Source organism: Vipera berus (genome assembly GCF_964194415.1).
Source record: "Vipera berus genome assembly, chromosome: Z".
Taxonomy (NCBI): domain Eukaryota; kingdom Metazoa; phylum Chordata; class Lepidosauria; order Squamata; family Viperidae; genus Vipera; species Vipera berus.
The window spans coordinates 16,102,630-16,128,043 of record NC_138205.1 but is presented as its reverse complement, the minus strand read 5'-3'; the positions used below and the strand labels follow the sequence as shown (position 1 = coordinate 16,128,043).

General features: G+C 46.3%; 1 protein-coding gene across 2 annotated transcripts in view; it reads left to right on the top strand.

The window, feature by feature from the left end:
* Positions 1–23,452, top strand: part of LOC308677733 (sacsin-like) — a 30,228-nt gene extending 6,776 nt beyond the window's left edge. For both annotated transcript variants that reach the window (XM_081344388.1, XM_081344387.1), the window contains exons 5-8: positions 2,774–2,920; positions 5,019–6,477; positions 10,184–10,272; positions 12,094–23,452. In XM_081344388.1, the coding sequence (XP_081200514.1) occupies positions 2,774–2,920; positions 5,019–6,477; positions 10,184–10,272; positions 12,094–22,832 (12,434 nt within the window). In that variant the 3' untranslated portion in view covers positions 22,833–23,452. The remainder of the gene's footprint in view (positions 1–2,773; positions 2,921–5,018; positions 6,478–10,183; positions 10,273–12,093) is intronic.
* The last annotated feature ends 1,962 nt before the right edge of the window (positions 23,453–25,414 follow it).

The window sequence follows — 25,414 nt, the reverse complement described above, 5'->3', positions numbered from 1 at the left end:
CCAGTTTTGATGCAAGTAGCCTTCATTTAACATCCACTCTTTCAGCAACACTTCAAATTTACAATGAGGATGAATGAGTGGTATTGAATGACCAGAAAAGATTGGAAGCCTTGAGAAAAGGGGGAATGTGAGAAAGAAAGTAAAAATAACCATGCCTTGATGTTGTTTTATTATAAGGTGGGACAGAGAGAAACTTGGATAAACTTTCAAGAGTCTGACTCAAGTCTACCTAAATATAATTATTTATTCCTAAAATCCCAACCCTGTCGGTTTTTATTTGTCCTGCCTTGAAGGACCGACAAGATGCCACCAGGCTACAAAATTGTGTTCTTTCGTTATCTCAGCTATGAGTGGGAATTTATAGACATGAAGAATTATGTATCTCTGTGTATGTATGTATGTATGCAGGCCTTTTTTTCTCATAGAATGCTCAGAACAGTGTTCCGGCACCTTTTTTTGGGGGGAAAAAAGCTTTTGCACAAGCTGTGTTGCTATTGGCTTAAACCTATTGCAGGCTTTGCTGTTTTATGATTCATGGACTTCAACTCCCAGAATTCCTGAGTCAACTATGCTATTGGCTTTCGAAAGCCAATAGGAATTGCTGCTGAGCTTGCCAAAAGACCCGGCCGGCAAATGTTGCACAGGCAAGTTGTAGCAAAGGCAGGAACTTCGCATTCCTCCCTGCTCCCCAACTACACCATCTCAACTAGGTAAGTAAGATATTATTTGCAAATAGGATATCCAAATATGACTCAAGGAAATTTTCCCTGCATGGAGGGAGTAGTGGTTTGTTTCACTTTGTTTTACTTTTCAAATTGATGTAGGGAAGAAATGATGATTAGAAAAAGGCAGGAAGTTATTTTTATTAGGGAGAATTCATTTATCACATGCTAGATATTTGGGAGCTTAGTACCACCAGCACAGGACATTTGCTTTTCTGAAACTTCATTCAAATTCAATTCCTGATAGGGGTTATTTGAAAAAAAAAGTTATTTATTAAATTTATATGCTGACTATCTCACCAGGATGACTCTGAAGTCAACTGTGAATCCATGCACAGTGGGGCCATTAAGCCCATTTTTTCCACTTTATCAAAAAGGAGACTATGATTTACTTTATCAAATCCCTTTAAATTAACTTCAGCCCTTACAATTGCTAGCAACGCTGGCTCTCAATTATTATAATGAGAGGCTATTGTATTTTGAAAAAAAGGAAAAATCCGTGTTGAATTGCTTTAACACACTGCATTTAAAAGTTGATATCTCCAAAAAGAAAAACAAAAAACAAAAACCTCACAAAGAAAAATAACAGAAGGAAAAGTCCAAGAAATAGAAATGGTTCATCCAATGGGAAAGTGAATCATACATTAACTCAGAAGAAATAAAGTTTTGGAAACCAAAACAATAAAGAACAAGAGATTTGTTCCAGGTTCAAACAAGCCACATTAAAAAAAATGAAAGACACCAACTCAGCCCTAAATGTCAGCTGACGTTACGTTTCAGGAAGTGTTCCCAAAACCACATTAAGTCCTTGCATAGATCTTCCATATTCTTTGTACATTTCAGTTAAGAATCTTATCACTTTCTGTCACACTTACTCACCCATAATATCTTCTATTTTGAAAATGCTATTATAGAAATGGCTAGTTTATAATGTTATAGAAAAGTAAAAAGTTGAGGTTCAATGTTAATGCTTCCTTCTGCTCCTGCAAAAGAGGAAGTCAGAAGTCAGTGTCTTTTCTTTTTCCCTTCTCCCCCTCACTTTCCCCTTTTTCTCTCACCCTTCACTCGCAAAAGCCCCCCACTCACACTGTGCTCACAAGTCTCCAGTCGCTCGCTCACTCTTCCGTCTCTTTCAAAGGCACCTCGTTCAGTCTCTCCCCCACTTACTCCGTCTCTTTCAAAGGCCTCTTGCTCGCTTGCTCACTTATTGCTCCGTCGCTTCCAAACACCATTTGCTCCTTCACACACTCACTTACTGCCCCGTTGCTTCTAAATGCTTCCAAATGCCACTTGCTCGCTCACTTACTGCGTTTGGAAGTGACGGGGCAGTAAGTGAATGAGTGCCAGGGCCAGAGGCCATCAGCTGTTTGGCGCTGGAGACGCCGGGTGGCCCGATGCAGCGCTCTGTGGCTGGGGCGTCTTCAGCTGGTGTCAGGGATGGTGCTGGAGGCCGTCAGCTGTTCAGCGTCGGAGACCGCTGCCGCGATGAACACAGCTCTGGATCGGGGTTCGGCGCAGCTCTGGGTGGGGCTCAGCATGGGCTGCAGCGTGGCAACTGCAGGGAGGGGAATCCCTACGGCAGCTGTGGAGAGGAGAATCCCTGCAGCCTGTGGCTCCAAGCCGCAGGGGCGGGGGTGCAAAAGACAGGCCACGATGCTGTAGCAAGAGGGGGTTCTTACAGACACCGGCATTGCTCCCAGTGACAGCACCTCTGAGTTCCGACACCTTTTTTTTTTAGAAAAAAAGCCCTGCATGTATGCATCTGTGTAAACTTCTATGCTGTCCATCATTCCTAGAGGCAACTTTAGGTGGCTTACAATCATAAAAATGATAAAACATGGAAACAATAAATAAACGCTCAAATTAATTTAAATTAATTTAAAATTGACAAGATGAGAAGGAAGGGAGCAAGATGTGTATGGGCAGGAGGTGGAGTTCTCTTTGTCCATTAACCATTTCCAGGAATTACAAGGAATAAGATCTCTTTTACGACACTGTAATCCCTCATGTTAAAAAAGGAATATATGTTAGTCCACGTTTTTCTCTCTTAGGACCTGCACTTCTGGCTTACAATAATGGCATTTTCTCTGAGGATGACTGGGAGGGGATCAAAAGTCCCGGCATCAGTCATAAGGAAGACGATCCATCTACAGTTGGTAGATTCGGCTTAGGCTTCAATTCTGTCTACCATATTACTGGTGAGTAGCTCTGCACGTCTTGATTTAGGAGAGAGCAAATCTCAAAACCGACACACATTTCTGAAAACATTTCTTGGGCATAGTTTTTCCTTTTACCGCCACTGCCCAAATTCTGAAGTGTTTCAAGAAAAAGGACTTTGCGCTTTGTATATATGAAATCCAGGAAGACACATCCCAGGTATTTTAGATAAGGGAGGAGTTGCTTTTTTGTCAAAAGTATCCTAATGTTTAGCTTCACACATTGCCTTAGGTTAAAACCAATCACACTGTGCCGCCTGATTTATCAACTGTGGCTTATCATTTATTGATTTGTGCAAATCCAGCAAATTGTAACGTACTGTGAATGTAATAACTGGTTTAGCGCAATAAGGTTTGTACAGGGCACTAAGCCTTAATGGGATTTGTCTGGTCTGATTTAGCCCGAAGGAATGACTGTTAGAACGTAATGCGATATGTGAGCATCTAGCAACGTGAAGATACTCTGGAACGGTGTTGCTCAACCTTGTCAATTATAAGATGTGTGGATTTCAATTCCCAGAATTCTGGGAGTTGAAGTCCACACATCTTAAAATTGCGAAGGTTGGGAAACACTGCTGCAGAGTGAAATTCAGCTCTGCTGAGTGCATTTGCTCTTTGCTTAGCAACTATCCAATAATAGTTGCCCTTTGCCATTCCCTGCCATTTTCAACTTTGTTTTACACAATATTGTCCCAGTGCAATCACTCGGCTTTTCTTGGGGTTCATTGCCTGGTTATCTAGTCCAGGGCTTTTCAACCTTTTCACAGATTGTACCGCTTTTAGGACATGACAATATTTGAGTACCACCAGTGCTTAGCAAGGTGTTGAAAATTTGATGACTAAAAAAAAAGCTGGTTGGTCGGCCCTTCTTCCTCTCTCCCTCTCCTCTTCTTAGCTCTCCTTCCACAGTGTAGTAAGAATGTGCCCCCCCCCGGTCCGTTCTCTGTACCCTTAAAGACACAGGAATCAAGCGCAAAGCAAGAAAGGCTCACAAAAGTCTCCCAGAAACACTAAACTGTTTTTTGTTGTTGTTTTTCCTTAAGCTGCCTTGGGCCTGTCACAGTTTAAACAATGTAGCAATCAGAGCCTAAAAGGCTCCAGCAATTGTGAAAAGTGATAACTTTAAATTAAGCCTGTTTACCTACAGAGAAAACTTGCTAAAAGCCATAGACAGACTCAAGATAAGGGGGTAAAACTAATTACATTTGTTTAAAGGAATGAAACCTATGGAAGCCAACACTTTGGGCTCATTGCTAGACTTTGTAAAACAGAGTAAAATAGTCCAATAACCAAAGCACACAAATTGAGCTTCTGAATTACAAAACGCTGTAAAAACTACATAAAAATCCTTATGGTAATCCATCCAAGCTTCCAGCTGACCAGGAACCCACTGGCTTCTGAAATGAGCCAACCTTCTTTCCGACATGGTCGTCTCCTGGCTTTTCATTTCATCAGTGCTGATTGCATTCTCCTGGCTGGAGAAAACGAACCAGGGCCCTATTCTTCCAGCAACAGCTGCTGCTTCTTCCCTGTCTCTTTTTTCTCCCTGCCTGCTGAGCTCTCCTTCCACAGCTTCTTCTCTTCCCTGTCTTTTTTCCTGTTTTTTTTCCTTTCCCACCAAAACATATCCTCTCCTCCCTCCCCCATTTTTCTTCAGTTTACCTTCAGCTCCGCGCTGCTTCCAGAAGTGCCAATCAGCTGGAGCTCTGCCTGCACTCCTGGAGCTTCTGCCGAGCCCAGACAATCCTGCAGCTCCAGCTGACTCTCCCTGAGGCTTGCGTCGCTCAGCTCATTCCCCTCCCCCACAACATTTGTCTAGGAGGGCCGCATATCAATTGCCACGTGCCAAAGTACCACTGGTGGTAGGCGTTCCATCGGTTGAAAAGCACTGATCTAGTCCACATTAATATTTCCTGGTGGTCCAAGTATTAAGCAGGTACAACACTGTCAATAACCAAGATAAAATAATGCAGTGGCTACTACTGACTTATATGTACTGAAATAAGAAAGGAGGAAAGTAATTGAAGTAGGAGTGTTCCCTGCATGTTTGTGAAGCTAAATGTTCCTTCTCATCCTTCAGATTTTCCATCAATTCTCTCTGGTGAATTTTTGGGAGTGCTGGACACGCAGCAAACAGCACTTGAGGAAGGAGGTCAGCTGTGGAGTATAGAGGAATGGGAGGAGGCATCGGATCAATTCCAACCATTCTGGGCAACACTGGACTCCCTTGGTAAACCCTGCCCAGCAGTCAAGGGCTACTTCCCTGGCACCCTCTTTCGCTTTCCTATTCGGCAGAGCCCCTCCAAGATCTCAGACAACATCTACAGTGCACAACGGGTGCAGGAACTGCTGCGCTCATTCTTAAATGATGCCCCCATTAGCTTGCTGTTTCTCAGGAACATCCAGAAACTGACTCTGGGCATTGTTGGTTCTAGTGGTTCCATCTGTGAGCTGCTGAAGGCTGATGTGTCAACTCATCCATATTGTGAGTCAAATGCTGTTCAAGACGTGCAAAAACCAAGCAAAGCATCTCTGAGCCAGGGAAGAAACAGAAGTATCTCAGAAATATTTGCTGATTACAATCTTGGTGCCACACTGGAGACCAATGGCTGCATCAAAACTCTTGCTTTACAAGGTACTGGGATTGCTAAAGCTGCCAGCTGTGAGTGGCTCATATTGTCAGCAGAAGCAAAACAAAATGCTCTCCCAGGTTTGTGGGACCTGGCTGAGAAGGTGAGATCCACACCAGCATTATCCTTGGCCTACTGTTTGCAGGACAGATGCGCCGGCCGCCTTAGCTGTGTCTTGCCTCTCCCAGCCACTGAGGAAAATGTCACTGGATTGCCACTGCACATCAGTGCTCCCTTTCAACTCACTGATGACCGGAGGCATGTGCAGTGGTCTGAAGAGGGGTCCCAGGCACGGGGGGCTGAGGGCCGTTGGAACCACTTACTTATGGAGGAGGTACTGCCTGTTGCTTATTGTCAAATGGTGGTGCTGGCCTCCTCCTGTCCTGGTGACCCATATGGGGCATGGCCAGACCCAACTCATAGCCAACAACTCCGGTACAAGCCTCTAGTAACTGAAATATGCCAGAGGTTAAGGGACATGAAACTCTTGGTGAGGGTTGGAGAGGGGAACCCTCGCTTGCTCCATCCATCTGAAGCCATCCTTTTGCCAAAGCCAGTCTTGGATAAGCCCATAGGCCCAGTGCTGGAGAAGGCCCTCCTTTTGGCAGGATCACCGCTGGCAGCAGCCCCTCCTCACGTGCGTCAAGCCTTGGTATTGGGTGCAAAAGATGGGACAGTAGTGCAGGAAGCCACAGCCAAGTTTGTGGGAAGGGCTCTGCAACGTGCTGCTGCCAACATCTGGAATTGGCTCACAGAATCTGAGAAAAAGTTGTTACTGGAATATTTGGTTGAAGATGGATGTTACCTGGAACTGGAGGATCTGCCCCTACTTCCAACAGCTAATGGGCACTACACCTGCTTTGGAGATGCTGGAGAGACCGTGTTTGTTGAGAATCCTGACTTTCCCAGGTGAGCAGCCTCCCTCCACACCACCCCCACCCCAAATCGTCTAATTCTGTCTTCCCTTTCTTCCTCCTTCAACATACTATACCTCCTGCTTTGAATTTAGTCACCCTTGAACATCTGTTAAGGTAGAAATTCAAAATTCAAAAGTCCCGGGAGTGAGGGTGTGCAGGGTGTGCAGCCTCCCGAGCTCCGGCTGGTGTATTTGAACGCCAGGTCTGTCTCTAATAAGGCTCCTCTCGTCCGTGACTTGGTCGAGGGTGAGCAGGCGGACCTGGCTTGCATCACGGAGACGTGGTTGGGCCCAGAGGGCGGGATTCCTCTGGTCGACCTTTGCCCACCAGGTTTCCGGGTGCTGCACCGGCCTCGGGCTCAGGGTAGGGGTGGGGGTGTGGCTGTTGTTATGAGGGAGACCTTGTGTCCGCGGGAGGCCACCGTTCCCCAGTTTGTCGGGTGTGAGTCTCTCTTTCTGAGATGCGGTCCTGGTGCTCAGTTGGGCTTGCTGCTGGTGTACCTTTCGCCTAGTCACGCAGCAGCAGCCCTGCCTGAGCTGCTCGATGTCCTCTCTGGGTTGGTGATTGAGTTCCCGAAACTCATAGTTTTGGGGGACTTCAATCTACCATCGCTGGGAGGATCATCTGAGTTGGCTCGGGAGTTCATGGCTTCCATGACGGCCATGGACCTGACGCAAGTAATTTTGGGACCGACTCATGAGGGAGGCCACACCCTTGACTTAGTTTTCTTATCTGGACGGTGGTTAGATGATCTTGGTGGGGGCTCTCCAATTATTTTGCCCCTGTCATGGACCGATCATCATCTCCTGCGGCTGGTCTTCCGTTTTGCCACCCCCCGCCGTGGGTGCATGGAACCAATTAAATGGTACCGCCCCAGACGCTTAATGGATCCCCAGAGGTTCCAGGCGGCGCTGGGGTCCCCACCTGCCTCCCTTGCTCACAGCTCGGCAGATGCCTTAGTGGAAGCCTGGGAAAGGACGGCCACTGAGGCTCTTGACCGAGTTGTACCCCTGCGGCCCCTGACCCGGTGCAGATCCCGTCGAGCTCCATGGTTCTCTGTGGAGCTCCGGGAGATGAAGCGTCGGAGACGGGGCCTAGAGAGCGGTTGGAGATCCAGCCGATCCGAAGCCGACCGATTGCGTCTAAGAGCCTACATTAGGTCTTATCTCGCTGCGATAAGGGAGGCGAGGTCTAACCACTTCGCCACCCTTATCGCGTCCGCAGATAATCGCCCGGCCGCCCTGTTCAGGGTGACTCGCTCCCTCCTAAATCAGGAGGTGAGGGAGGATCCCTTGCAGGGTCGTGCCGAGGAGTTTAACCAGCATCTGTCGGACAAAATCGCTCGGATTCGGACCGGTTTGGACTCTGACTGGGCAGAGTCTGGCGATCAGGACACGGGCGGTCTTGTCGATACCATCTGGGATGAGTTTGATTCTGTGACTCCGGAGGAAGTGGACAGGATCATGGGGAGGCTGAGCACCACCACATGTTTATTAGACCCGTGCCCTTCCTGGCTGGTATATGCAGCCCGGGAGAGAACACGCAGCTGGTTCCAGGCAGTTATATCGGCTTCTTTGAGTGAGGGTAGCTTCCCCGCCGTCTTGAAAGAGGCGGTGGTGAGGCCTCTCCTCAAGAAGCCTGCCTTGGACCCAGCTGTATTGAACAACTTTCGTCCTGTCTCCAACCTTCGCTTTCTTGCGAAGGTTGTTGAGAGTGTGGTGGCGCATCAGCTCCCTCTGGTCCTGGATGAAGCGGATTATCTAGACCCGTACCAATCGGGTTTCAGGCCCGGGTACAGCACGGAGACGGCATTGGTCGCGCTGGTAAATGATCTCTGGAGGGCTCGGGACAGGGGATATTCCTCTGTTCTAGTCCTATTAGACCTCTCGGCGGCTTTCGATACCATCGACCATGGTATCTTGCTGCGGCGTCTCAGGGGACTGGGAGTGGGAGGCACAGTCTTACAGTGGTTCTCCTCCTATCTCCAGGGACGTTCGCAGTCAGTGTTGGCAGGAGGGCAGAGGTCGACCGCGAGGTCTCTCGTTTGTGGAGTTCCTCAGGGGTCGGTCCTCTCGCCTCTCCTGTTCAACATCTACATGAAACTGCTGGGTGAGATCATTCGTGGTTTTGGAGTTGGGTATCATCAGTATGCTGATGATACCCAACTTTTCCTTTCGACCCCAAACCACCCCAGTGATGCCCTCAACGTGATGTCCCGTTGCCTGGAGGCGGTTCGGGTCTGGATGGGGAGGAACAGACTTCAACTCAACCCCGACAAGACTGAGTGGCTTTGCATATCTTCATCCCGGGTTTATTCGGACATTCCACCTTTGGCTATGGGGGGTGAACTATTACCCCCCGTAGATAGGGCTCGCAACTTGGGAGTCCTCCTAGATTCACGGCTCACCTTGGAAGACCATATAGGAGCTGTGACTAGGGGGGCTTTCGCCCAGGTTCGCCTGGTGCGCCAGTTGCGGCCCTATCTTAGCCGGGATGATTTATGCACAGTCACTCATGCGCTCGTGGCCTCTCGCCTGGACTACTGCAACGCTCTCTACATGGGGCTGCCCTTGAGGACCACCCGGAAACTCCAACTGGTACAGAATGCAGCCGCGAGAGTTGTGTTGGGAGTCTCCCGATACTCCCACGTTACACCTTTGCTCCGTGAGCTGCATTGGTTGCCAGTTGCCTTCCGGGTGAGATTCAAGGTACTGGTAATGGTGTTCAAAGCCCTCCATGGCATGGGGCCGGAGTACCTTAGGGAACATCTGCTGCCGGCATCAAGCTCCCTGCGCCCTGTGCGTTCCCACAGAGAGGGCCTCCTCAGGGTGCCACCGATCAGAGAATGTCGATTGGTGGCCCCCAGGGGGAGATCCTTCTCTGTGGGCGCTCCGGAGCTGTGGAATCAGTTACCGGTAGAGCTCCGGATGGCGCCCGATCTTCGCTCCTTTCGTCGCGATCTCAAGACGTTTTTGTTTGTACAAGCCGGCCTAGCCTGATGGGGATTGGTGGGGGTTTTTATTTTTTGTATTCTTAATTTGATCTTTGGGGTTTTATAATTGTATATTAATTGTTTTAACTTGGGCAATTCATTTAATCTTTTTTAATGTTTGTATTTTGTATTTTACTTTGCCCTGTGAACCGCCCTGAGTCCTCAGGGAGAAGGGCGGTATAGAAATATTATTAAATTAAATTAGATTAAATTAAAATGCTTTAAGGATAAAGGGAAGCAGAACTTTACTGATTTGTTCCAGAACAGCTGAAGGTCAGTGTCAAGAGATGCATTTAGAGATGTCACACTCTAAATCTTGGACTGAACATACCTTTATTTCCTAAGACGTCTTATGTTCTAGGCAAAGAAAATTAAATGGAAAGCTGCATCACTTTGTATTTTGCCAGATAGACCAGGTAGCATACTAAAAAGGTAAGAATGGTAGCTGACTTGTAGAAAACGGAAAAAGCACTTGTTTATTTAGAAAAAGATGAAAGATACTATTCAAAGTAACAGACATCATCCAGGGAGATGGCAGCAAGAGCGTGAAGGATTAAGCTTGCCAATTTGGTAAATAAAGCAGATTGCCTTAATATTTGATGAGCCTGTGTAGTATTTACAAACCTTAAAATATATAGAGTAAGATCCATTTTCTTGACCTTCTTGGTAGTTTGTAGTTTATGGAACTTTTCTCTTGGTTTTGTAGAATTCTTTTGCCTGGTTTGGCCAACCAGTTTCTTCCCAAAGATCTAACTCCTGTGTTGCTGAACCATTTGGAGGCAATTGCCAAAAAAGGTACGTTGTTATTGTCCCATATGTGAGCCCCTAGGTAGTGTAATAGGCTGTGAGAATAACCTTGAGGAACAGAAAGAAGAGCCACAACTAAAACAACAGTAGCGCTTTCTTGAGTTGTGGCTCTCCTTCATGTTCCTCAAGGTAATTGTTCCATCCCATTAGAGTGGCTGGGTGCAGCCTTATCCAGTTGACTGCATCTCCCACCATCTCAGTGGGATATTGGTTGGAGAGGATGGAATTATTTGGATCTGCCTGAAGGACAATATGATCGGGTCTTAGCATGTCCATGTAGACACATAGCAGGCAGATGCCCTCTGAGAACAGACTAGAAGAAGGGACAGTGAGCTTTTCCATATTGCAATTGCTACTCAGTGTAGGATACACCTGACTTACTGGTGCAGTTAGAAGAGGGAAGTCATTCACCACCTTTCTGGTTTTAATTTGTGGTTCAGTAAAGGAGGAGGAGGATTCGTCTTCTCGGGATTCAGGATTACCTTCCAATAGAAAACAAAGGGCAAATGCAACTTTCCCCTGAAGGAAGTCAAAGGTTCTTTTTGTCAGTTGTAGAGTAAATGAGACGTTTTGACTTCTGGCCACAAAAGTGCCGTCAGAGGTCATTTGAGTATGTAAGACTGTCAAGTCCGCCTTGGATCAGGCCCAGAGTGAATGTAATAATGCTACTCGCTGCAAAGACTGAAAAGTAAGCTTTCTGAACCAGAATGGTGGTTTGAACCTTAAATCTCCTTGCTTCTAGACTAACATTCCAATAGCATGTCGACATTCTCGTTAGAATCATCAAACGCAATTAGCTGAAAAATGAGTGTGGTACCTATCGAAGAGAATATTTGTAGCTCAGGGTTGAACTGTGGGGTCCTTAGTGCCAAGGCATTCTTGGTGCATTCATGAAGTTACCTAGTTGGGTAATAGAATATCTGCAAGAAAACAATCATGTTCAGAGACCTCCAAGGACCCCACAACAGTGTGATCTCAAACCATTCACAGACCTTTGCGATATAGCCTTTAGTACAGACCAAAAATACTTCTGTAACTCTTTAGCTCCAACAGGGACGTCTGAATGGTGCTTTTTCAAAAGGCAACTGAACTTTGTTTTCTCCTTGAGCAGGGGTGTCAAACTCAATTTCATTGAGGGCCGCATCAACGTTGCGGTTGCCCTCAGGGGGCCAGGTGGGTGTGGCCAGGGTGGGTGTGGCCTACTGGATGGGCGTGGCTAGAGTGTATATGGCCTACGGGGTGGGCGTGGCCAGCTCTACGTGGTTCGCATCAAGGGCCTGGGCAGGAGTGGGAGAGATCTGAGGGTCTCTGGCAGAAGGAGGGTCTCTGGGCCAGGGCCAAGGCAGCGGGGGCTGTTCCCTCACTGTTTCCAGGATGGCTTCGGGGGCCGCATGAAACCACTTCGCGGGCCGGATCTGGCCCCCGGGCCTTGTGTTTGACATGTCTGTCCTTGAGGAAGATAATTTGCTTCTCATCCAAGAAGCTTCATCAGTTCTGACTGAATGGTGGGGGGATGGAAGGATTAGTTCTGAAGAACTAATTAACTAACTAACTAACTAACTAACCAGTCAGAACTAACTCTATTGCCAGAACAAATCCTTCCATCCCCCCACCATCCAGTTAGAGCTGATGAAGCTTCTTGGATGAGAAGCAAAACTTTTTCCTCAAAAAAAATGAAGTGTAGTTGCCTTTTGAAAAAGCACCTTTGAGATAACCTTGACCTTAGATGACTGAGAATCTCCAAAGATGTTCCTCCAACAGAGATGCACAAACATTGGTACTTGATCCTTGTGTCTTTCCTGTCTTTAGGGTTATTCAAAAATCTGGTCTCCTTGAATGAAGCCATCATTGAGAAGAATCTTCCTAGAGCTCTCCCGAGAGATTGGGTGAGCAGCAAATCTGTTCCTGTTATTTGGAGTCCCAGTGCGTATCCTGGCGAGCCTCCCCTTGAGTGGATTTCTGCTTTCTGGACTTTCCTGACACACCGTGCTTCTTCCCTGGAACCCTTCGAAGGATGCCCGATGATACCACTGACTCCTCTGCACAATTCTCTCAATGGCATTCAGTTGGCTCGGCTTTTGCCTCAACCCACCCTCATGTTCCAGAGGCGTAATGGGCAATGCTTGCCAGATGCAGTGGCTAAAATTTTGCAAGTGTTGGGCTGCACCGTGATCCAGAACTGGGACTCCAGTTGGTCCCACCAACAACTGAAAGAATATGTTCTAGAACCCACACCTAGCAATGTCCTGCAAGCTTTTGTCCATCTGGGGGTAGCAAATGTAACAGACCACCTGACATTGTTGTCCACCTGCCAGATTGAAAGTTTGAGTGCTTTTCTCTCTACAGCTGTTTCATTCTCTCAAAAAGATAACAGAGTCCTCATTAACTTGCCACTCTTCTTCAAGATGCCTTCTCTTCTTCCACCTTCCAAGTCAGCCTTGGTATCAGCCCAGGATTATTTGGCTTTAGAAAAGACTTTGGTTCCACCAGTGCCTACAAATCTCTTGACTCCGGAGCCTGTGCTCTTGTGTCGCAATGAAGCTGAACGAAGCTTGCTCTTCAAAATCCGCGGAAAGCTTCTGGGGACGCCGGACCTGTGCCTGCTGTGTGTCCGAGCAATGAAGAAGGGGTCCTATGCAAATCGGGCTGAGGATGCCAAGCAATTCATGTTGTGGTTACTGCACAATGGAGACACACTCTTTAGCCAGAGCCGAGAATTACAAGCTTTGTGCTGCGATCTTCCATTTGTGGATTGCGGATCAACAGAATTGCTCCGTCCCTGTCATCTCTACGATCCGGAGAACCGCACATTGCTGGCTTTATTAAGACCGATCCACTTTCCCAAAGGGCCCTTTCAGGAGCAAGCAGTGCTGCGAACGCTTCGTACGCTGGGTCTGAAATCAGATCTTAGTGCTGTCTCTCCAGCAGATGCAATAACCGCTGCAAGAGAAGTGAATGTAAGTGAAACAGCAACTGCCAAGGCCAAGTCACAAGCCCTTATCCGGGTTTGCAATGAGAGTCCTCTACTGTCCTGCTTATCTCCTGAGATGCTGAAGCAGCTGAGGTCCCTGCCTTGGGTCCCTGCCGTCAATTCCTCTAAGCTTGGGCCAGCTGGAGTCTTCCTAGCACCTGAATCAATTCGTTCAGAGAGGTATGCAAGTCTTGTAGGACAGGTCATGGGACTGACAAATGCTTTTTGGGCCCCCGCTGCAGAAAAACTGGGCCTGGAACGCTTACCACCTCCAGAAAAGGTGATGGAAAACTTAGCTGACCTGGTAGAAGCCTATTGCTCTAAAGAGACACCCCTGTTAACTGCAAAGTTGTGTAGCATCTATCAACACATGCAACAGCATCTCTTCCATTTCCAGCATCCCCCCACGTACACATCAGTGTGGAATGGGAAGGGCTTCTCGTGGCCAACAGACGTGGTACTGTCCTTTCCTAATGATTTGGACTTTGCACTCCTAATGCCACGAGTTCCTCCAGATTTCCAAGAGTACAGGCAGCTTTTTGCAGAATGGGGTGTCCAGCAGTCACCCACTGAGAAAGATATAGACCAGGCTCTTCGTAAGCTGGCAAAACAAATTAATGCCAGACCAAACGGGGGTACGCAGGCTGAACTACTCCTCTTTGTAGCTGCCTTGGACTGGCTTACCAATCAAGATTACCATGGGGAAGAGGAAATGCTTATACCGGTGCAGATCATAGGTTTGGTTGGTTTTGCTCTTCGCCCTGCCAGTTCAGCACTGTATTGTGACATGGATCGTGCCCGTCTTGCTGATTTGGATGGAGACCTACCCAGTTTGGTGCATGAAGCGGTTTCTTCTGCCACAGCTGCTTTCTTTGGGGTGGAGATGGTGAGTACCAAGTTGTCAGGCTTAGAACTGTTTGAGGCTTGGGGGCCTTCAGAGCCCATCACTCTCCGAATCCGTAACATCCTTCGGGAGTACAGCCAGGATGCTGATGTGTTTCAGGAACTGCTGCAGAATGCCGAGGATGCCGGTGCTCAGACTTGCCGATTCTTAATAGACCACCGGCAACATGACGCTACTAAAGGACTTCTGGATCCTGGCATGGCTACTTGCCAAGGCCCAGCCCTTTGGGCCCAGAATGATGCGCTGTTTACCGAGGCAGATTTCTCCAACATTACCCAACTAGGTGCAGCCACCAAGGAGCACCAGGAGGACAAGATCGGTCGCTTTGGCCTAGGTTTCTGCACTGTCTACCATATGACTGATGTGCCTTTCCTTCTCAGTGGTCAGACCGTCCTCATCTTTGATCCCAATATCACCCATCTCCAAAAACATATCCGTGGTTCAGCCCGACCGGGCATCCGTTTGAATTTGACCTCCACAGTCGCCGCTTCCTTTCCAGAGCAATTTTGGCCTTTCAGAGGGATTCTTGGATGTCGAATTGGGGAGAAATACCAAGGCACACTGATCCGTTTGCCTTTCCGCACTGAACAGGAGGCCAAAGAATCTCAGATCTGCCCTGAGCCGTTTGGACCCAGCCGGATCAAAGGACTAGAAACTGGTTTCCAGGAGATGTCCCAGTACCTGCTGATTTTCCTCAATAAAGTGCAGGAGGTGTCACTCTCCTACCTTGCACAGGGTTCCAGTTGTCCAGAAGTTGTGCAGCCACTGGCGACAGTAAGCAGAGAAGTACTGAATGAGATGGGCGTTCCCCTTATACGATTGAGAACAACGTGGCAGTCAGCTGTGAATATCCACCATTTTCTGCTCCATTCATGCTCAGCTGATGGGGAAGCTGATGAACTGTTCAGAAAGGGAAGAAAAAGGGGTATCCATTTCTTGCCTCCTTCTGCTAGGGTAGCCTTACCACTCCGGCCTAGTACCACCGTTGGGCGATGGCTCCCGGATATAAGTGGTTTTAAAGGCCGTGTCTTTTGCTTCTTACCTCTTCCCATTGAATCAGGTCTCCCACTGCATCTCACAGCTCCCTTCGCCGTGCTTAGTAATCGCAAAGGACTCTGGGATACCACAGAAAAGGGCCAGTGGAATATAGCACTGCTACGAGATTCAGTGACAGCTGCATGGCTTGGGGCACTAACTCAGCTCCGAGACATGTACGAACAAGATCTGCTGGAGGAGTACGAGTATTATGATTTTTGGCCTGATATACACAGTATCAAGTACCCTTTCACTGAAGCAGCCAAAGCCTTCTATCAAGCACTAATCGATGGAGTAAATGGGGAGCAGCCAGTTCTCTTCTCTGATGGACAAAAATGGCGCCCGCTTAATCATGCTTGCATTTTGGATGATGATATCGTTCGCGAGACGCAACTGAGGTCTGTAGCGGTGAGAGCCTTCTCGTTACTCTTACCAGAACCACAGATTGCAGTTTCTCTTCCAGAGAAGGTTAAATTGAGCTTTAAAACCTGGACCCCGAGAAACAGCTCAGTGCTAAACACTTATAATTGGGCACGGTTCCTTCAAGAGCTTGTTTTACCCAACCTTGCTAAGCTTGCAGTGCCTGATCGTAATGCCCTGATTCTTCGTGCCCTAGATATGAATGATGCCAGGGTGAATGAGTGCCTGAAATCCCTGCCTTGCATTCCTGCTACTCCAAATGAAAAGCTGAAAACCATTAAAGAACTTGTACACCCAAAGGGCCGTGTCGCACCTCTCTACTGTCCTGAAGATGGCTGCTTTCCTATGGGTGAAGAATTTCTGAAGCCAGAGAGGCTGTTGCGCTTGGAACATCTTGGCATGAGCAAAGATTGGGTGGAAATGGAAGAATTGATAAGCCGAGCCCGAACTGTGGAGGCTTTGTGGCATCAGAACCCCGACAAAGCATGCCAGAGAGTCTGCTGTATCTTGGATCTCCTTGATGGCCATCTCCAGGAAAGTTCCAGAAATACTACCCAGGTTTTGTTTAGGGATATTCCCTTTTTACCGGCAGTGCTTCCTGGGAATATGCGTAAAATCTGCTGCCCCGGTGAGATTTACTACCACAAGCTGAATTCCTTGGTACATTTGATTGAACCAATCCTGGACAAGAAAGCCCTTGGGGGAAACTCCAAGCTCTCTGAGGAGATAATGGAATTCCTGGGAGTCAAATGCAAACTATCTGCAACTACAGTGCTAAAGCAACTGGAGACAGCGTCCTTTTGTTCCAATGCCCTCCCCCCAAAAAAGTTGGCTAAGATGGCACAAAATTGCTATGCTTTTCTCAATGAAGTAGTCCAGAACAATCAAGGTAGGGTGGAGGTAGCGCAAAAGGCACAGACGTTCCCCTTCATCCTGGTCAGTGTTGGCTTTGTGCCAGTGTGTAAAGTGTCTCACAATCTGGCTTTCGACGCTATTCCATATCTCTTCAAATTGCCTGAGGAGTACTGGCAACAAAAGGATCTGTGGAATTGTATCGGTGTACGTGATGTATTTACTTTGGATGATTATGCTTCTGTCCTGGAAACCCTGGCTAAGGATGCAGCTGGACGGCCACTTTCTGTAAAGCAACTAGAAATTGTACTTAGGTTAATCACTGCAGGGCTTGCTGGAGTTTTGCTAGAAGATCAACAACTGGATTCTTATTTGTCCCAGAAAATGTTTTTCCCAGACCAGGACAAAGTCCTACGACAATTGCCTAAGCTGCTTTTTGATGATACTCCATGGCTCCCACGTGAGAGCGGAACACCATTCTGCCATAGTATGATTCCACGAGAAATTGCTGTGCGCTGCGGCATATCCACCAAAAAGCACCATATACTGTCCAAGAGACGGATCGAGAAACTTTCTCTTTGGGGCACAGAGTTTGGAGCTAAGGAGGATTCGTGTACCCGCCTGTCTAACATCCTTCAGGAATATCCCTCTTCACAGGATGTGCTGAAAGAGCTGCTGCAGAACGCTGACGATGCTGGTGCGAGTGTCATCCATTTCCTTTGGGATCGCCGTCAGCATCCAACAGAGCGTGTTTTCAGTGATGAATGGAAGTCTCTTCAAGGTCCAGCCCTCTGCATTTATAACAACCGGACCTTCCAAATGAGCGATATTGAGGGGATCCAGCGCTTAGGCTATGGTGGCAAAAAAGGAAGGCGGGATGCTATAGGAAAATACGGCCTGGGATTCAACACTGTTTACTATTTGACAGATTGCCCTGCATTTGTCACAGGGGATAGAACATTATGTGTCTTTGACCCCACATTGCATTATCTCCCAGAGTCTGATGAGGTCTCACCTGGCGCAAAATACAACCTCACAAAAGATTTCAGAGAGGCCTTTTTGAATGTTTATGACACCTTTTTGTCTGATGTGTTTAAGTTGGAACAGGGCACACTTTTCCGGTTGCCCCTGCGTACTCCTGCAGGGGCGGCCTCCTCTCCCATTTGTCAGAAATCTGTGTCTGAGATAGATATGGAGAATATGTTGGAAGCTCTTAAAGAAGATGCAGAATGCCTCATGATGTTCCTCAATCACATTCGCACTGTAATTTTCTCTGTTATGGGTGAGGAAGACAGGAAACCCAAAGAATTGTTGCGGGTTGAAACTGAAGGAGGGGAGCCTGGAAGGCTCGAGTACCAGAAACATCTGCAGCAGGCAGCTGCAGCAGGAGGCCTGGAGATGAGCAAACCAGCAACCGTCTTCTACAAAATGAAGATCAGCACTAATCTCTTGCATGATCCCAGCATCTGGTGGGTTGGAAGGCAAATTGGAATGGACAGCACAGAGACCATAGAGGGCATGCTACTGCCCTATGGTGGTGTGGCTGTTTGTCTTAATAGACAAGTGTGTGGGAGGGCTTTCTGCACATTGCCCCTGCCAGGAAGGACAGGCCTTCCCATCCATGTCAATGGGAACTTTGCAGTGGATTCGGCTCGGCGTGACTTGCGCAAGGATAGCGGTGAAGGGGATGTCAATTCAACCTGGAATAGGTTACTCATGCAATATCTGCTGGCCCCTTTATATGGCCAGTTACTTAAAAACCTGTGCCAGACACTGGGGAGTGAACCCCTGAAATTCCATACTCTGCAGAAATGCCATGATCATCTTGCTCAGAAGTATTTGCAATATTTCCCAATTGTAACCAAAGATGTATCTCCTGTTTGGCAGCAGTTAGTGATCCATCTGTATAAACTGATGCATGAGGACCAGCTCCCATTGTTGCCAGTTTATCAGAAAAATGTCAATTACAAAAATGCCCATAGAATTGAAAGAATAAGTGTGTGTTGGAGTGCACCTAAAGAAGAGGATTCCACCAGAGGCCCCTATTTCCTGAAGAATACAATAGAGGATGAAATTCTTGAGCGCACTCTTCAGGAGCTGGGTATGAGCTTGGTCCCTGCCTTTCAAAAGTTACAAGAGATACATGAGCAATTTGTCATGGCGGAAATTGATGTACTGACTCTTGATTCTCCTTCCCTCTGTAATTTTTTGAAAAGTCTGCTCAACTTCTTACCATGCTCACTAAATCAAACCCCTGTAAAGAATCGTTCCAATTGGTTTGCTCTCCTAACCTGCTCTCTCAGTGGACTGTGTTCTGATGACGTGAATTGCGTGGAAGGACTTCCATTACTGTTGACCGATGATAACGTGCTGAGATGTTTCAGCCAACAAGAACCTGTTTATCAGCAGAGCAGTGCTTCTGAGCTTTTCCCACATCGTCAGCATTGTTTTTCTGCCTTTGCAGATTACAATCTAAATCAGCTTCTATTAGAAATGGAATTCCTGAAGAAGTTTACATTAGATGAATCTGTGGCTTATATACAAGAGACGTTGACACTGGACAGCTGGGGCAACGATAAGCAACGCAAGAAGAGCTGGTTAGGGGAAGTGTGGAAGTTCTTTGAAAGTCAAATCTGTGTGACATGGAATAAGGAAAAAAGGAACGAGCTATTTGCAAAGTTCATTTCTCTCTTCAAACGATGCTCTCTGCTCCCTGTCTATGGTTCCAGTGAGTTGATTCCTCTTGAATCCCTTGGTACATTGATACCTAATAACTTAAGCCCAGTTTGTGAAATTCTTAATAAGCTGGGCTTTGCCAAATTAGATAACTCCCTGTTGCCTCCAGAGTTGACTGTATACTGCATCAATCCAGAGCTGCTAAAGATTGAAGACCCTATAGTAGTGCTAGAGCAACTGTCTACCCACAGTAGCCTACGCTGGAAAGAACTCAAATCCTGGGAGTATGATTCACTGTTGAGGTTTCTCTGTAAGGATCTGGAAAAGTTGAATAATCAAGCATTAGCAAAACTGAAAGCTTTGCCTGTCTTTGAGACATATCAAGAAAAATATGTATCACTAGTTTCATATGATAAGGTCTATCGTCTAGTATCCAAAAATCCAAAACTCTGTGAGAACTTTCTGGAATTTTATGAAATGGATGCAAGGACTGTTTTACTCAGAGACGCCTGTTGGAATCAAAGGTTGAGCGAGTGCTTTGGTATTGGAGAAATGAATGACTTGCAACAATTTATGCTACTTTTGCCTAGGATACCCAGTTTTCCTGAGGCCAAAGTACTGGAAGCCTTAAAGTTACTCTTCATGATCAAGTCACACTATGATGAAGAGTATGAGACCCAGAAAGCAGTTGTGGTGTCAACATTCAAGTCCTTTGCCTTCATTCGGGATAAGGAGAATGTGCTGCGTCTTGTGTCATACTTCTATCAGGATGATACAATTTTTCAAGAGTTGGGATTGAGCTCTCGATTTGTACCAGAGAAATTCTATGCTTCAATGCGTCCAATCAAAGAGTGGGAAGTGAAGCTGTTTTTATTGGATGTGGGTTTGCAGGAGGTGATTTCTGAGGAAGATGTTTTGAAATGTGCTACCCAGGTTGAACGAGAGGCTTTCAGCAGCGGTTCCACTTCGGAAAATGTCCGAGGAAAAAGTAAAACTCTCTTGAAATATCTGTTTTCCAGAGCAAAAGATGAACTGTCTAATTCCTTCCTGGCAATTTTGTCCAAGATCCGTTTCCTTGTACCGCGTCGCCTCCCTGATGAACTGTGTAGCCTTCATTTGCCATACGCCCCTTGCAGAGATCCAGTGGCACCCCGAGGTTCTTTGTACTGTTCAAACAACGCTGCACTCTTTTGGACTTCAGCTGTTGCTTTCTCTTTTAATGACCGTGTTGGGAAAGAAGGTAGGGATCTTTTAAAAAAACTTGGAGTGATATGCACAGTACCTACCGATGTGGTCTTGGAAAATCTGGGTAATGTCTGTCAAGTAACCTGTGATACCCTAGAAAAGAAGGAAACTCGGGCAGACGTTCTAAAATGCATGTACAAATTCCTGTCAGAACAGGAAGAGATAGATGTGAATTCCCTTAAAGGCCTTCCTGTGATACTGACAGATGATAATGAAGTAGCTGAGGCAAAAAATGTGGTGGCCGACTTGCAGCACTCAAATGACTTTCGACCATACCTCTACATGCTGCCATCCAAGTTAGGGGTTTATATAGATGTCTTTGAAAAGTTTGGAGTGCAGACTAAGCCAACCATCTATCATTATGCCAGTGTTCTGGCCAGGATCCAAGAAGAGACTACAGAACGGATGAACCTGCAACCCAATCTTACTAAAGCAGTGCTCAGGGCTACTCAGTTCCTCTTCCATCTATTGGAAGAAGCAAAGGAGCCAGTGGATTTCTCAAAGCTGCAAGAACTTTATCTCCCTTGCATCGATGGGAAGCTATATCCATCAAACACTTTAGTATTTAGTTTCTACCAATCTGGTCAAGAACCCCTTGCTTTGAAAAACACACTTCGCTTTCTGGTTGATCTCTCTGAATGTTTCATATCAGCGGACAAGTATAAGCAGTGGAAACTTCTGAGCTTGCTACCTGAAAATCTCTGCCCCAAGTCTTTAAATAACATTGTTGAAGAACAACTAGAAGAGTCCTCTCTGAAACTGTGCATGTATCGGGAACACTGTGAGTTTCAGAACAATTTCAAAGAACTTCTGGTTTCTCTTGATTTCCACAATGCGCTGATTGCACTACTGAAATGGCAGAGTAAAACAGAGGAGATAGACGACATGAATGACGGACTCTTCTCTCCAGATCAGCTAGAAGTGGTGTGCTGTGAAAAGCTCTGCACTGTAATGGTCTACAACCTGCAAGTTTTAGAGGAAACTGAACCTAACGAGATAGTGCATGTCGCAACAATGCCAGATGACAAGACAAAGATTTACCTTATTCACCAGGAAAATATGGGTCTGGAAGAGGGAGTACATATTTCTCAAGTTCTAGCCATTGAAATTAACAAGCTTTTGGGAGAAAAACTTCATCAAAAAGCCATGGGGATCCTCATGGAGATTTTAGTTTGCAAGGGGCCTAAAAATATTGCTCGAGTCCTAGAGAGAAGCAGAGTGCCCCTGTACCAGCAGGCAATCCGAAATGCTTATGACCTTCCTCCTCCAGGAGAAGACATCCCTGAGGAATGGTATGACAGTCTGGATATGAGCATTCTGCATACCGTTATGAAAGGAGATTATGTGGGCTATCTGGATTCTTCCCAGCCCAAGGAGCATTACCTGTACGCTGTTGTCCTTGAAGTACTTGAGTCACAGAAGAATGGTGCTGGTCAAATACACACATATCGTATTGACTTGGGAGGAGATCGGCAAGAAGAAGTGACTGCTTATGACTTGTACCATTTCAAGAGAAATAAGCCAGTTTCCGATTCAAATAAACTGGTAGTGCTGCCCACAGGTCCCGCTGATGCTGCCCAAGTGGTAAGACCAGATATTAATGAGTATTGGCACCACCGGCCACTGAGCGAGGTGAAGAAAGAGATAGATGCGTGCCTAGCTCAAGTTGGGAGACTTTCAGAAGAGGAGAAGAAGAAAGCCCTTAGAAGATTGTATCTGTGTTACCACCCAGATAAAAATCTTGGCCAGGAAGATTCTGCTAATGAACTCTTCAAGTATCTTAAAGAAAAGATCAAGGAGATGGAAAAGGGAATGAGGCAAAATGGCTCCTGTGGAGGATCCAAAAGTAGCAATTCCTATCACAGAAACTTCTCAGACTGTTGGAGTGAATGGGATCGGCAAGCTCATCAGCATCAACAGAGGCACTATGAATTTACCAGAGGTGGTGGTGGTGGAGGAGGAGGTGGCGGCAGCAGTTACGATTTCTGGTCATACCATCGATGTGGACCAAACTCTTCAAGATCACAACCAAATCACTGTTTCCTGGAGGCAAAGCGTTGGCTCCGGCAAGCAGAATGTGATCTGCAGGTAGCAGCCAGCATTGCTGGGAATGGCAGCACAGAATGGCTGCTGTATATGACTTTCCGGGCTATGGAGAAGACTCTGACAGCAGTTGAGTACAACCAGGGAGGTAGCTTTGAGAGGAATCTCTCTCTTGCAAAGCTGGCTGATAAGGCAGCATCTTATGGATGTGAGCTGGCTAAGCTTCCTGAGCAGATAGATGTGCTCAGGGAACACGGTGTGGATGACAAGATAACACAGTATCCCAAATATCACACTTCACCCACCATTCCTAATGAGGCCTTTTCTGCCTGCAAAGAGCAGGATGTGCTATTGTCAGCTTGGGAGATCTTAAACGTGGTAAAGAGATGGCTTGGCCTCTAAACAACCCCCCCCCCCCAATAAATATTAGAAGCTGGGAGAGACCATTGTATATATAATGCAGCAGTACCTGTAAAGACATTTTGCAGAGAGTTTTAAAATGAGAAAGGTTCTCTAGGAAAAAAGAAGCCTCACATTATCATTCTTTGCAGATGATAAAATAGGGTGTCTATGAAAACAGTATGCATATTCTTTAATATGGACATTCCAATTGTTTTGTCTTTTAATAAGTTGATTTAATAAACTTGGCTTTCTTAAATAACCAATTAAAGAATTGATTATATATTTATGGAGGTCCCTGACAGTCATTTCATTTCCTTTTTATCTCTGTATTTGATTCTTCTATAACAGGCATGTCAAACTGCCGGCCCATAGGCCAGACGTGTCATCCCAAAACTGCGCGAAAAAATTGGGATACATCACACGACATTACATGACATCGCTAGTTTGACATGCCTGTTCTATAAGATCACCAGTTCACCTGAATACCCAATAATTACCGTAGAAGTAATAGTGTTTTTCCCAATGGATGTGCTTACTGAAATTGTCGTGACTAAATGAGTATGTGCCATCAAGTTGGTGTTGATTTTTCATGTCAAAATAAATTTTTCCCATGATCTGTCCCTCATCTGGTCCTTCAAGTTTTCCAGTGGTGCACCACTGGTTGCTGCTGATCGTTCAATGGTTATAAGTTGAGGACTAGCTACACTGAAATGTCTTATATTTTGGTCCCCTATTTACAGAAAGGTCATCTGTAGTTCAACGGCCTGGCTACAATGTAGGATTTTTACTTCAGGAAAGAATCACATATTCTTGTGTGAGAGTGTCAACCATTTTGGATCAACTAACAGTGAAAAGGTGTAATCCTGTTTGGCCCAATTGGAGATTACTCTGGCTTTGCAATTGGGACTTTAGAGAGATGAATAAAAATACAGAATCCAGGTTACTGATTTCTAGTGAAGATAGTAATTAGTACTGTAATTTGTAGTTGTACGAATTATTTAGTGTACAGTTAATTAGTGCGCTACAATTAAGACTGGTCTTAAGGAATCCTAGATTGGAGTATAACCAATTCCACATTGTTAGACTAAATCAGGCTTTTTGCCATCACATCTCCCTTTATTGTAATTTTAATGTATTTACCTTCCCTACAAAGCCACACACCAAAATGGAGACAATGAGCCTTGGTGCTCTGTGAGAACCAAGCTCAGAGAGCACCAAGGACCCCTCACAGTTCAACCCTGAGCTACAGACACTCTAATGAAAACAATACAATGAGACTTTGGGAAAGATGGATTGATGCCATTGAAAGGTTCCTCACACCTTCCCTGGACTCTGCATCACTGAAGAGGTAGTAGACCTCACCGTTTAGAAAAACCCTGTTCTGAGTATTCAGATATCAAACTTCAATACAAGGTCCTCAACTTACAGTCAGTTGGGCCCAGAATTTCTGTTGCTAAGTGAGGAGGTTAAACAAGTCGTGTCCAATTTTATAATCTTTTTTGCCATGATTGTTAAGTGAATCACGCAGACATTAAGTGAATGCAGCTTCCCCCTTTGCTTTGCTTGTCAGAATCTGGCTGGGAACGTCACATATGGCGATCACGTGGTCCCAGGATGCTACAGCCATCATAAATACATGCTGGTTGCCAAATGCCCAAATTTCCCAAATGGGAAAGCTGCAATGGTTGTTAAGTGTGAGGACTGGTTTTAAGTCACTTTTTTCAGGGCTGTTTTAACTTTGAACGATTGCTAAATGGATGGCTGTAACTCAAGGACTATCTATCCTGCAGTTCCAAAGTGCATGGGAAGACATCACGTTAACTTAGGATAGACATGAAGAGCTCTGTCTAGCCCTACCCTGGCTCCCTTCTAGAAGTGAGGAAGTTGCGGCCTCCCAGAATCCCCCTCCATTGCCCCTGCTGCTGGAGCTGCTAGGATCCGTAGCTCTGGAACCCTTTTCATTCCTGCAATCCAATCAGCCTTACCGAATCCTAGCAATAGCACTTAGACCAGGGGGTGTTAAACTGCCAGCAGGCGGACCGGATGCCTCATGCCCAAACCACGTCGGCAAAGGAAAAAAAAGTCACGATATGTCGCGACACGTCACGTGGCACTGCAAATTTGACACCCCTGACTTAGACTTACATACCACTTCACAATGTTTACAGCCCTAAGCAGTTTACAGAATCCCCATATTGCCCCCATCAAGCTGGGTCCTCCCTTTACCCACCTCTGAAGGATGGAATGAACCAGTAAGGAATGAACTGCCTTTCAGAATAAATTATTTTATTTTTTATTGATTAAATTTGTTTGCCGCCCATCTCGCTGCAGTGCGACTCTTTCCATCTTCTCTAAAAGTTTTACTTCAGCACGTTGTTGTGTGAATGCAGCATGTAGTAGCTCCCAGGGCGTTCCCAACCTCATGCCAGCCAATCAAGATGTTTCAGCGATGGACAGATCTGGCTTCGGGGTCTGGTCAAGATAAAACCCGAACACGCAGGTTGGTTTTAGGACGCTTCTGGATGGGTGAGGTTTCCCAGCGGAAAGTCTCCTCCTGAACAGAACCGCACTTTGGGGCTTGC